Below are 14,137 nucleotides of genomic sequence, written 5' to 3' on the forward strand. Positions count from 1 at the left end.
TTCGTGCAATGAACTGTGAAGTCCACTGCATTATTTGAGACTTTGCCTCTCTTTGTTGTAACAGTTTGCTGTATTTTCTACCAAATAGTGAAGACAGGATATGAAAATTCAAAACATTTTCTAATTAGTATTTGCTGTCCATATTATATAATTTTTTTAATGAGTGGTTGTGAACTTGCAAACCTCAGTATCTCAGTTTCAAAGCACACTGTGAGGCTCATGCCTTCTCCCCCGTGCCCTGCTCTAGAATGTAGATGCTTTGGCTTTTTTTCCAAGCAGACAGCTTCTCACCATGGCTAGTGCCTTGTGTTGCAAGCTTTCAGCTAGTCCTCAGCCTGAGCATGATGAAATGCCCTGTCTACACTTATAGACTCATGACCTTGTGCTGGGCTTGTAGCTCTGCAAGAATAAACCAGCAAACCTATTTTAATATACCTTGGGTTTTCTACCTTCCTGAAATTACTCTTAACACTATATGCATTTTAAGGTGGAAGTGGTTTATTCTGTATGTTTATTCTGTTGGAATTCAGAGATCTTGAAATTGGTTACTCTATTTTGAAAGGCACACAAAAAATGAAGAAATAAGACATATTTATGCCTCACCCAGTTTTTGGTTCTAGGTTGGTTTCTGTGTTTGTTTCAGCTGGAAAGCCCTTCAGCCAGGCCAGCTCCAAGATGATTCACACAGCTGCTAAGAGATGTGACCCAGTACTCTTAGCTCTTGCTTTCTCCAGTAACGTTTCAGGCACGCCGACTTGGGAGACATATTTCTTTATATTGTTCATTCTCCACATAGCTTCTCAAGCGTTAGTTCAGCCTTAGGGTTTGTGCCCTCCCCCCCGTGGCTGACTCAGCCAGGCTCTCCTATGGTAGTATAAACCTATCTGACAAAGAGGGGTGTTCAGAGTGCTCCGTTGTACTGAACGATTTTGAAAATATAGGTAGTTCTATATGCAAGGCTATTTCTCTAAAGTTGGATGCTGTTTTTCCTGACAGATGAATGAAAAAGAGTTGCTTTGCTTTTGAGTATACACAAGCTTACATTTATTAACTTTTTCTATTTTTTTGCTTCAGAATGATTTGTTCTACAGATATAAATAAGAGTGGTCAATAGGGTTATTGGTAGCTCTGAAGTGAGACTAGGTAGGATTTAATCAGCATGTCTGATAGTGTTGTGGAGTAAAAGATCCCCTACATGTCTGATGCTTCAGTGCTGGTGAAGAAAAGTATAATGCAAATTTAATGTCTCCTATGTCTTCCCTTCCATATGGATGCATAACACTGGTCTGCTTTTTGTTTAGGTCTAAGTTCCTTTTATTCCGAATTAATGAAAGGACTAGGTGCTGGTGGACGTCTATGGGAACTTATCGAAAGGAAGCCCCAACTTCCATTTAACGGTGGGTCCTTGGTCTCCTATTGTTCACAGGTTGATTTTTCTCTTATGGGTCACCAGTTCCTCAGAAAGAGGTGTGTAATTCTTAAAGGTAGTACCACCTTACATTCTTTTGCAAAAAACTAGATACCGTGGTAATTCCTCTGACTTTTCCTAACTCTGAAAAGGTGGTGATAATTTCCTTTAATCAGAAGTTTTAGAAGCTGAAAATTTGGTGGGTTCATTCTCCTTTAATTACGTCACAATATTTAATAATATTTAAATACAGTAAATAAAAATATATTGCCAGCAACACCTTATTTACAGCTTTATTGTTCGGAAGCTAGACAACGCCCTCCAGTGTTGAGTATATTTTGTATAAACAGCATTTGCCTCTCTCCATCAAAGTAGTTCAATGAGCTGCTTGTAGAAGATACTTTCTGTGTGAATTGCTGTTTTATTTGATCAGCTGCATCCCACTATGCAAAAGTCATACATGAATTTCCACCAGCTTTGTGGGCTGTTAAGAAATGCAGTATAGCAAAGTCCAGGTGAGCTGTCAGCACTGTAGTTTCCTGCTAAGTTTTGTACAGTCCTCTAATTTAGAAGCTTTTTAAGGGCTGCTGTAAGAGGAAGAGTCAGAAAAGAACATCTAAGAGAACTAACAGATTTTTTGAGTGAGCATTGGCTTTAGGGAACAGTTTTATCTTTTGAGTTGGTTGATACAGAGGGGCTCTTTTGAAACGCTGTGCTTCAAACTTCTGTGCTGCTTTTGGCTCCCTGCACTGGAATTTCACGAGTTCTTAATCTGATGGACACCAAGTCAGAGTCTGGCCTCTGTCTTGTTTCTTTTCACAGGTGCAAGCCTGTCTGTAGGATGCTTTCCAGTGTGCACAGACTGCATAGCTAGTCAAAAGTAACAATATTGTCTCCAAGGGATGGAGGCAGACTTGGAATAGCAGCCATTTGTCCAAAAGGGAATGACCAACTGGCTAATGAAGGGATAGCTACACACTCTTGTCTTTAGCAGTGAAGCTGGCTTAAACTTCTTGCCATGACTGACTATCCAGTGCCACAGTGCAGTTTGCTGTGCCTTTCATAGACCTAGTGCAGCTGTTGACTTCATCGTCATTTGGATGTGGTCTCTTGGTTTGTTTTGGGGGTTTTTTTGTGGGTTTTTTGTGTTTATTTTTTTTTTTAAATCTGGATTATTTCAGTGGACTTCATCTGTACAGTGGCCTCAGCACAGAGTAAGCATTAGTACTGGGGCAGACGTTGTCTTTCCCACAGAAGGTATTGAACTGTTCAGTTACATCAGTAGTGATATCCAGAAAACAATCTTTATTTTACAGACTGAACATAAATCAGACAAAGGTTCAGACATCCGTGTAGCATAGGCTTATAGAAAGCTTCTTTTATATTTCCTTTCAGTATAAACTAAATACATAGGAAAGGATATAAACCTTTGTCTCAAAAAAACAATTATAATTGATTTCTGGCTCATCAGATAATAAAACTAAGAGGCTATTTCTCTACTGTCTAAACCCACTCCAGCTGTTGTTGGTGAGAACAGATATCTCAGGAACAAATTATTATGTATTTTTTTCATGTATCTAGAATCCAAGCAAGAAACAACCACAATCCTGTATATAGCTTTTAGATATTTTTACAGTACTAAATAGAGGAAGGACTTGTGGTACCAGACTTCCTGTATTGCAGAAGATTTCGGTGTTTCAGGCCATGGAATAGACTGCAATAACTGGAGCTGAGAATATAGATAAGCAATTACTTGTTACTTTGATGACAGTAAGGATTAGGCTGCTAGCACAGGATTTAGCGAATACATTTCTTTTACCAAAGGGAGGTTTACAGGCCGTTGTGCTTTTACCTAACAAACAAGTCACAACGTGCACATCCATGGATTAAAGTCAAGGAAGGAGTTTGAAATTGTATGCGCTTGCCATTGCCGCATCTGTGCTACTAACATTGAACTGAAAGCCTGAGAAGAGGAGGAAATCTGGGAAAGAGAAAAGCAAAATAAATTATTTGCTCTTGGAACAGCAGGACTAGTGAAATCCTGATTGCTGCTGATGGGTGTCTGTTTCTTATCCATGGCTCCCTGTTTAGCCAAACATGGGTGTGTGCTACCATGTGCTGTGGCTAGTTGGGGGTTACTCATGTGCTGCCTCTGAAAAGAATGAAGGGGATTTTAATCACGTCTTCCGTGTGAGCAAACACTATTTGGGTGTTGCTCTGGTGCCGCCAGTTTTCATAAAACCAGTAGAAACTTAGTCAGTGAGACTCTGTCCTTTGGGAATGCAGCACCACTGTCCACTTAGTTTGCTTTGTTTGGAGATGTTTAGCTGGTATTTAACAGGGATTGAAGAAATTGTGTTTCTTTGCTTTGCCAACTTACAAGCTTTTTCTAGTACTCGTAATCTTTTAAGATATTTGTTTACATCAAACACTGCGCACCAGAAAGAAGTTGGTTTTATTTAACTTTGGCAATCATTCATTTGTGATGGTTTGTTATTGTATTTCACAAACTGAGATTTTATTTTCAGTGAACTGTTGCCCAAGAGTTATGCCTCTGATTGGTCTTTGAATACACTGTTGTCTTGAATGTATTAAATATACTTTCCACTTTAAAATAAAAATTTTAAAATGGTTGTTAATGCAATAAAACTAGCAGCAGCTTTATTGTGACAGCCTCTGCTTAAAAGCTACCCAGTTAACAGCTGGTGGAGAGGGAGCTGTGCTTGTTCAGAGGAGGGTGTTCCAGGTGACTTTTGTGGCTTGGTGAAAGGGCAGTAAGTGATTTGCAATGTTTATCTTTTTGCATCTGTTCTATGGCAAAGGGACTTTGGCCTTCAACAGTGCCATTTTATTTCATTGCTCCTAATTGACAAAACTTAAAATGTTTATATTACATTTAAAAACTCAGATAATTCTACTGGAAGTGAACATGGTTAGTTGATAGCAAGTGCAGGTTCTCCCTCTTGCTGTAGGTAGCCTACAGGCTCACTGCCGGTAAGCAACCTGAAATTGCATTCAGGAAGGAGTGGTGTATCACACTGATTCAGTCATGGCTGAAATATAACCCCCGTGGTCCTGGCCTGTGGCTTGCAGTTATCCCTGGAGTTAACGTGGAGACAGATGTTTCTGTTGGGTGTCTGTAAAGCATGTTCTTGGAGGGCTGAGCTGATTTTTGCTTCTGTTCACATTTCTGTTTTATTCTTTGTCATACAGAGGGAATCACATTAGGCAAAGACATATTCAGAGGTGCTTTGGAATTCAAGAATGTTGAATTTGCATATCCAACACGTCCAGAAACATCCATTTTCAAAGACTTTAGCCTTTCCATTCCAGCTGGCTCTGTTATGGCTCTGGTTGGCCCAAGTGGTACAGGGAAATCGACTATTGTATCCCTTCTGCTGAGGCTGTATGATCCTATCTCAGGTATGTTTGGTGTGTTTGCTCTCATTCGTGACAACTGATGCTTTGCATCTCAGTACACACTTGACTTTACTGTTTCTTAATTTAAGGTGCTATCACTGTTGATGGCTTTGATATCCGTCAGTTAAATCCACTGTGGTTCAGGACAAAGATTGGAACAGTGAGTCAGGTAAGGAAGAAAAAAAAACTTTCTAAGTGAATGAAACAATTTTGTGTAATGAACTAGCTGTATTATCTTGCTTCTCAATTAAATCCCTCCATCTCACCATAACTGCTGTTGTGCATGCATTGTTCTAAAGGTAAGTATTCAGAGCCAGTCCCATTACTCTGTAGTCTGTTTTCACATAATCATAGAGATTCAAAGTGTTAGGTTAGAAGAAAAGTGTGCCTGTGGACACTGGAAAGTACATTGTTGCAAGTTGTGTAGGTATGACCATCCTGATGTTTGCTATGATTTGGTGAAGAAGGTAACACAAAGCTTAACATTTAATCACATTGTGTAACTTTCATTAACACAAAATCATATTTTACACAACCATTTGAAAACTGACCACCTGTGCTCTGTGTTTCCAGGCAAACAGAATGCCATTAGGAAAGCAGGAAAATACAGCACTGTTGGCACTTACTCTTGTAGTGCCCCCTCCCTAGCAACCCCCAAACTCTGGAAGTAGAGAGAGACATTCAACGGTCTCTTAAAAATAAACTATTTGACCAATGTATGTTCCTTCCCTCGTTTCCCCAGGTGCTTCACAGTGCAATTAACAGTTAGGTTGATGTTCTGGTTAAAAGCGTAAGGATAACTGGGTATATGTTGTGTTTTAAAACATCTACTTTATGTAATGAAAAAGATTTTATGCAAAAATTATTTTCCTGTGGGCGCATCAGCATTTTTCTTTTTAAATGCATGTATTCCACTTGAGTTACCAGTAGGAGATATATACTGATATATTTGATAGGTTGGCGGTTGGACTCGATGATCTTAAGGGTCTTTTCCAACCTTAACGATTCTATGATTCTATGATATTCATACTATAGCATGCCTCTTCTTTATTTCATAAACAGAGCAGACTTACCTTGTTTCAGACATTTTTCCCATTCTACATCACATCTCCTATCTGCCAGTCCTCTTCTCTGTTTTAAGCTTTAATATAAATTAAATGCACAAAAGGCCATGAAGGGTGCATAGAGATTAAGGGAAAAATCACTGCAAATTATAATATGTCGTAAAGTACAAAGGGAGCTTTTCTAATGTTTGGATGAATGCTCTTTCTGGACTCTTCCTCAGATATTAGGGATTGAGGGTTACATTATGTTTTGTCAGCTGAAAAAGCAATTTATTTTTTTGATTAGCTTTCACTGCCCACTTGGTGTTAGGAGAGGGTTTTTTTAATTGTTTATTTTTAATTCAGCTAACTCTAGCTTACATATTGTTTTGTACGGATATAATAGAAATTAATGCTGGGTCTTGTAAGTGGGATTTGTGTTGTTTGAGATATAGACAATACATGCATGTAATTACAGATCTACCATATTAGTTATGTTTTTTGAATTTATCAGGAACCAATTCTGTTCTCCTGTTCTATTGCTGAAAATATTGCCTATGGTGCAGAGGATCCTTCTACTGTGACTGCAGAGGAGATTCAGAAAGTTGCTGAAATAGCTAATGCTGCTAGTTTTATCAGAGATTTTCCGAAAGGGTTTGATACTATAGTTGGAGAAAAAGGCATTTTGCTTTCAGGTACATCTTTATATTGCTTATTTTAAAAACCTTGATGCTATAGAATGAAGTACAAATTCTGTTCTTGTTTGTTACCAGTTTTTTTTCCAAGTCATAGCCTGCTATAAGTATTAAAAAAACAAAAATCCCTTCTTATCTCCATTCCCCCCCTAAAGTACATGTACCTAATTCTGCCCAGCCCAGGCATTCAGTTAAAATTACTTCACATCTGTTTTTCTATTTCAATTTACTGAGCTTTTTATCCCAGGTGGACAGAAGCAGCGAATTGCGATTGCTCGAGCTCTGCTCAAGGTAAGCCAGCACCCAATAGCTATTTAACTGCTCTGCGTGGATATGGGAAGGGTTAAAAAGGAGGAGGCCTTTCAATGGGAGAGGTGGAAAAATATTTTTTAAAAAAAAATTGTATCTTTTACATTATTGAGGACGTTTGAAAGGGCTCAGTGGTTTAACTAAAGACGGTTTATTTATGTAAGTGCTTCTTCCTATCTTTCTCATGTTTTTAGATAGCTCTTGCCGGGACTGATGATAAATCATTGTATAATGGCTCACTTTCGTAAGACCAGGTCAAGGATGAAGGAAGACTCTAATAATGTGCTGCTAGTAAACTCACACGTGACGCTTTGGTCTCTGTGTTCAGATCTCTGTCGTTCATGGGTTGATTTTTCTGGATTGCAGCTTACTCGCACTATAGACGCCCTGTCTCGGCTTTGAGGGGAGCTGGTCTGGATTTGGGACAAGATACTATTTCAGGCACAATATTGTGTCTTCCCCCCACCCCCCCACCCCAAGGTTAGCGTTAGAGCAAGCTCTGTACTGCTCAGATTTGAGGAGGCCTCTGAGGATCAGATGGACAGGGAGTTTGGTCCAGGGACAGCCACGGGGCCTCGCAGGGAGGCAGTTCGGGGCTGATGCTCAGCTGAAGTTTTGAGCCTTGCTGACCCCAGCTTACGCTCATGTTAAGCCACACGGGTGTCTAGCATCCTAGCGTGCCCAGTTCTGCTAGATTACTGGGAATTTTTCATTATACCAGTTCTTGAATCACGAATACTGAAAAGCTGATTGCATTTTATGTCAAGCACACTTCATGGGAGTAGAGACTTTATTTGGGGGAGAAAGATAGTTGTAGAAAATAAGTAGTTGATATATTGTGTTTGGGGGTGCAGTGGAGTCCCTCCTCTTCCAGATAAAGTCTAAAGCTTTCCCTGTCAGCTTAATCAAGGAAGTTTGTGTTATGTGCTGTAATTCAGAGGAGGCGTCTTAGGGATTTGAGTGCTGGCCACTTTTTTATTATTTAACTGGGAAGAGTTCTTAAATGCTAGTTCTTAAGTACTGTGTATTTCATCTGTCGGTGAAATACTGCTTGTTGGTAGGTTTATGTTATTTTTTTGTTACTAGACAGTTTATATATAACAGAGTGACAGCAGGCAGAGGGTAGCTCAGTCTCTGTGAAAGATCCATGTAAGAGCATTAAACAGGAGATTGAACTGCTGACCACAGTGCTGCCAAGTAGTCATTAAAAATCATCTCCCGCCTTTAGTTTGTATCTTTCAAACAGTGATCTGGTGAGAGTGTTCTTTTACTTTATTTTGCAAAATTTGAAGATGGAAGGGTGGTGTTTCTGGTTTGTCCTCTTAGCATTTAGACTCCTTGGAAGAATTGCTTTGAATGACACTCAGTTCTTTTGGTTAAATAAGTACACTTGGGAGTTTTAATCTGTATGAATCCTGTTCTCTATTGACATAAATATTCAGATCTTGTCTAATTGTTATTATAACCAGTTCTACTTTATTTTCAGAATCCTAAAATTCTCCTGTTAGATGAAGCAACAAGGTAAGAAAGAAAATAGAAACTTAGAAATTATTTATCTGTAAAACTCATACGTGACATGTTCCTCTTCTTTCTTTCTCTGCGTGCCCTTGCACAAATTATCTAGCCCCTTATTTTTCTCTACCCACAAAAAGAATGTGCTTTCTAGAATATGTGAATTGGTTAGGAGACCTGTGATAAAAGCAGTTTGTGCAAAGTGGAAAGGATAGCTGCTATACGGTGGTGTCGTTCTTCATGGAGTTAAATATATAATATGTAACTTGATTTTGAAACATCTACTTTTTTGTATCTCTAGTTTAAATTAAGATCTCAGCGTTAGATGATTATACTGCAGTTAATTTTTTCCACTGAATTAATTTAGTGTTATTTCTCCGTGCATATTTTTATATATAAGACTATGTAATTCTAACTCAGATGCGTGCACTAAGCATATTCACGGAACTCTCCTGCAGTTCCATCGGTTCGTCTTCACCAACAATAGCAAGGGTTTGCAGTTTTAGCAAAATAAGCCTAACGCACACAAAACTAACCTGTTTAAAATAGCAAATATCCTCCTCTCTCCCCTCCCGGCTTCCCATTTCTCACTAGTGCTTTGGATGCTGAAAACGAATATCTAGTGCAAGAAGCTCTGGACCGGCTGATGGAAGGGAGGACAGTCCTAATTATTGCTCATCGTCTGTCTACTATTCAGAATGCTGATTTTGTTGCAGTCCTTGGCCAGGGTAGAATTCTTGAATGTGGAAAACATGAGGAACTACTTGCAAATCCAGACGGACTTTTCAGGAAACTAATGCAGAAACAAGCTTTTCTTCAGAATAGTGATACTTTTGCATTAGATTTACAATCCAGAGAAAGGGTGCATTAAAAGAAAATGTGTGAGAGAACATATGAATAATGGAAGCTTACGAACTACAAAGAATATAACTTATGTTTCAGTGATGTAAAGTAAATGTTATATTTTTCCAAAATGTACAAAATATTCTTTTGAAACTTAAATGTGTTTAAACTTTTTATTGAAAGCTTTTTAATAATTATTGCAACTTTTTAAAATGACTATCACATTGAGATAATGTCAGTGTATAGATTTTTCTGCTTTGTGTTCTGTTAATTGAGACCATTTAGAATCTTGTTTGCTGTAATGTACTGTATGATGATGTGCTGCATTCTCACGTAAGTTTGGTATTTTAAGGGTAATTAAATTACAATCTTATCATTTTCATATCATTGTCTTTTCCCTTTTCAAAGATCTTTTGCTTTCTGTGCTCTTCAGTAGTCTTAAAACGCTGGAATTCAAAAATGCACGACACTAACATACTCTGAAAGTTCTGTCTGACTCCCACTGACCTCCTTTCAGTTACCATTTCTTCTGAATCGTGAAAGCTGATTATGGTCACCACCTACAGTTACTACAGAGAATTGCATACGAGATCACGTTTTAGAGAGCATGGAAGCAGGAGTTGGAGGGAATTCCTTTGCAAAACAAATAAAATGCCAACAGAAAAGCAACCCAACAAAAAACCTGACTTCACATAAAGACAAAGGAAGGGTATTAGTATATTAAGTCAGCATAGGCCAATCTAAAGTTTATATGCATTTTCTTCCCTGTTTTCCCAGATTCACTTTCTTTCTAAGATGACATCCAAAAGAACACACTCTCATAAGTTTGGAGGTTTTTTGGTTTTTGTTTTTTGTTGTTGTTGTTGTTTCTTTTAGTCCTTTTGAAAGGGATATGTAAGTATTTTTTATAGTTACTTAAAATTTCATTCATAGAAATCCCTGGTTTTTCCTACCTACCTTATTAGGGACAACTAGTAAAGTATCTTCTCAAGGACAACTAGTAAAATACTAGGATTACATTTAATTTGAATAACTGCAGGACGGTCCATTTGGCAGTAAAGAGTAGGCTTCATGTTTCTGATTTAAGAATCTCTCCCAACAGAACCTCTCTGGACTTTCTGAAGATGCAAAACCCTACAAGATAATTTAGAAAAGCTAGAAACTCCCCGGTCACATTAAAACTCATCCATGCTAGGAAAACATGTTGCTGAAGATCTTTATTGGCAGTAGGTGAGATACCTAGGGCTGGGCAAGCTTAAAATGTTTATCATCTAATGTGCCATTACTAACACGTGTGGAACATAGTGAAAACAGTGAAGACACCCCTGTGTAATTTTATCTTCTGACATAGTTTTACTAGAAGCAGATACTGTATTAAAGCTACGCCAAAAATACCACTGACCCAATGTTTAATTTCAGTGTTGACTACCAAAACCATTCTCTTCATAATGTATTTAGAGGGGCTTGAACTTTAATCTTTGCTCATGTAATCTCTCCTTATGTGAGATGCAGAGCGCCCCTTTATTCATGTGTTTACACAGGCTACAGGAAATACTTGCAGCCGAACTGAATGAACGTTTTGTCTTTGGTTCGTGAGTTGTTCTGGCAGGTGTTGAGGTCTACAGAAAAGCGTGAAAAGCTGTAGAAAAGCTCTAGTCCACAGGAAGGTCAATCATTGGCATAACAGGTACACTGCATAACACACTTTATTCAGGTAAGAACCACTCAAAATACCCCTGGCACAAACCACAGACCTCAACGAGGTGAGAAAACAAAGTTTCTTAGTAATCTGCAGGTAGAAAGCTTGGCTGGACAACTTTGGATTTGTGGTTTACACACCTACAATGTATGTGGTGGGTGCACGTGGGATGCTGTGTATTCCACAGCAGCGCTAGTCAATGCTGGACGTGGTTGGATTCTGAGCTGTAGAAGCCCTAGTAGTGGAATGAGGAAAAAGGTGTGAGAAAGAAGAATTTAAGTATTGCATTCTTTTTGTTACAAGAGTATGTTTACATGCGCACACGTGTAGCAAATATGTAATATAAACACTTCTCAGTTTCTGTCACTAGTTGCCATATTTTAGCTGATACCTATAGGCATCATTCTGAAGTCTTTTATTAACACTGCCTTTTTCACCCTTGCCTCAGAGGCCAGAACTATTTTTTTCTTTAACTTTTGCTACCCAGTCATGACTTTTGAGGCTTAAATACTCTATCCAATTGCTTTCAAAACTACCTTGCTAAACTGAATGTATTAGTTAGGGTTGAGTATTTGGAGACCTAATGAAAGGTCAGCTCTCGGTGTACCCTTAATCCCTTTGCTGTGTTCCAAGTTAATTTTCTGGTTCTTGGCAGCATGACTGTTTTCCTCAGAGAAATAAGACATTGAAAATAAAGAGTCTTGAGTAACTTTATTACTTATTAAACTATTTATTTTAATACTTAAATAGAGTACTGATCACAACATCATCACTGCAGTGAATGACTGGCATCCCTGAAAGAGCTAAAGTTCTTTCAACTCAGGTTTCAAGTAGTTAATGCGACTTCTTACTTTAATCTTCTGATACAGAGAGCCTCTTTCTTGTCAATACTTTAATCTTGGAAAAGGAGTGGATTCCAGTGAGGGGAGTAATAGAAAAGAATATCCTGCCTTTGTGATCTCTGCCAATTCTGTCTTTGCATTTCCACGGCTCAACATTTTCAGCTGTGTTGACTGGGGAGAATTGTTTCCAGTTGCTTAAGGGGTCTTAAACTCATGATGCAATGATCCAGTGGGTTAATACTCTGACCTAGAAGGGAGCTCTGTATCCTGATGAGCAAGACATTACATTTCTTATGAAAAAGAAAATGGTACTGATCTTTTATACACATACTTGTTTAAAGATCTGCATAGTTCCATAAGGCATATTCAGTTAATCAAGTCATAAGAATTTTGTTTGCTCTGCAGATGATGGCGTTCGCTGCTCTCCTTCCAAACTGATTTTCTTTCTAAATAGGTAGGCAGCTATTTGTGGCTACTCTACCCAAGCTGTATTTTCTACACTGTTTTTCAATCCATTGATCAATAAATAAAAAAACAGACGTAAAAAGATTATCAATCCTATATATTTTGAAGTTGTGGCTCGTATTTCCATTCTCTTAGTTAAAGTCCCCACTAGGTCAGTGTTGGCAGAACAGCCTGCTGGACGTTCACCTTTTCATGTGAAAAACAAATGCCACATGAGTCCCAGTTCAGGAACTGGTTAAGTCTCCAAGTGATACCAGCGTAAACTATTTCTGTGTCGAAAATGAGATTTAAAGGTTGAGTGGTATCCTCTCTCCTGAAGATGGAGCGCTCAACCCAGGTCTGCACAGCAAAAGGAAGCCGAGTAATTCCCTGAGGCAGTGTAGCAAAGTGTATACAGCAAAAAATGACTGCTCGGTTTTTAAAACTCATCCCGTTTTTAAAATAATTTGAATGTCACTGCTTATGGATGTTGGGAAATGTGGGTGGCAGCTTGAGTTTTACTCAGTTTTTCCCCATTTGCTTGTTTGTGTGTACATTTTCTGTTTTCACAGAATCACAGACTGGCAGGGGTTGGAAGGGCCCTCTGGAGCTCATCCCGTCCCACCCCTGCTGGAGCAGGCACCCCCAGAGCAGGGGCACAGGGCCGCGTCCAGGCGGGGGGTGAATGTCTCCAGGGAAGGGACCCCACAGCCTCTCTGGGCAGCCTGTGCCCCTGCTCTGGCACCCGCACAGGGAAGGGGTTTGTCCTCATGTTCGGGTGGAGCTTCCCGTGTTCCAGCTTGTGCCCGTGGCCCCTTGGCCTGGCGCTGGGCACCACTGAAAAGAGCCCGGCCCCATCGTCCTGACACCCGCCCTTCAGATATTTATAGGTATTTATGAAATCCCTCCTCAGTCTTCTCCAGGCTGAACAAACCCAAGTCTCTCAGCCTTTCCTCATAAGGGAGATTCTCCAGTCCCCTGATCATCTTTGTAGCTCTCCGCTGGACTTGTTCAAGTTGTTCCATATCCTGCTCAAACTTGGGGGCCCAGAACTGGACACAGCACTCCGAATGTGGTCTCACCAGGGCAGAGTAGAGGGGGAGGATAACCTCTCTCGATCTGCTGGCCACACTCCTTTTAATGCATCTCAGGATACCATTAGCCTTCTTGGCCGCAAGGGCACGTTGCTGGCTCATGGTCACCTTGTTGTCCACCAGCCATCCCAGGTCCTTCTTAACAGAGCCGCTTTCCAGTAGTTCAGCCCCCAGCCTGTACTGGTGCATGGGGTTGTTCCTCCCCAGGGGCAGGACCTTGCACTTGCTCTTGTTGAATTCCATGAGGTTCCCCTGGGCCCAGCTCTCCAGCCTGCCCAGGTCTCGCTGGATGGCAGCAGAGTCTCTGGCGTATCAGCCACTCCTCCCAGCTTGGTATCATCAGCAAACTTGCTGAGGTTACGCTCTATCCCATCATCCATGTCATTGATGAATATGTTGAACAGGGCTGGACCCAGCACAGACCCCTGGGGAACACCACGAGTGACAGGCCTCCATCCAGACTCTGCTCCATTGATCACGACCCTCTGAGTTCTGTTGTTGAGCCAGTTCTCTGTCCACCTCACCGTCCACTCATCCAACCCACACTTCCTTAGCTTGCCTGTGAGGATGCTATGGGAGACAGTGTCAAATGCCTTACTGAAGTCAGGATAGACAACATCCACTGCTCTCCCTTTGTGGACCCAGCCAGTCACGCCATTGTAGAAGGCTATCAGGTTGGTCAAGTATGATGTCCTCTTGGTGGACCCATGCTGACTACTTCTGATAACCTTCTTGTCCTCTACATGCCTGGAGATGACCTCCAGGATGAACTGCTCCATCACCTGTCCAAGGATGGAGGTGAGGCTGGCTGGCCTATAGTTCCCCAGG

General features: G+C 40.2%; 1 protein-coding gene across 2 annotated transcripts in view; it reads left to right on the top strand.

The window, feature by feature from the left end:
• Positions 1-11,643, top strand: part of ABCB10 (ATP binding cassette subfamily B member 10) — a 28,546-nt gene extending 16,903 nt beyond the window's left edge. For both annotated transcript variants that reach the window (XM_064445681.1, XM_064445682.1), the window contains exons 7-13: positions 1,302-1,397; positions 4,622-4,831; positions 4,918-4,997; positions 6,386-6,566; positions 6,814-6,857; positions 8,362-8,396; positions 8,982-11,643. In XM_064445681.1, the coding sequence (XP_064301751.1) occupies positions 1,302-1,397; positions 4,622-4,831; positions 4,918-4,997; positions 6,386-6,566; positions 6,814-6,857; positions 8,362-8,396; positions 8,982-9,258 (923 nt within the window). In that variant the 3' untranslated portion in view covers positions 9,259-11,643. The remainder of the gene's footprint in view (positions 1-1,301; positions 1,398-4,621; positions 4,832-4,917; positions 4,998-6,385; positions 6,567-6,813; positions 6,858-8,361; positions 8,397-8,981) is intronic.
• The last annotated feature ends 2,494 nt before the right edge of the window (positions 11,644-14,137 follow it).

Source organism: Phalacrocorax carbo, chromosome 3 (assembly GCF_963921805.1).
Source record: "Phalacrocorax carbo chromosome 3, bPhaCar2.1, whole genome shotgun sequence".
NCBI classification, from domain to species: domain Eukaryota; kingdom Metazoa; phylum Chordata; class Aves; order Suliformes; family Phalacrocoracidae; genus Phalacrocorax; species Phalacrocorax carbo.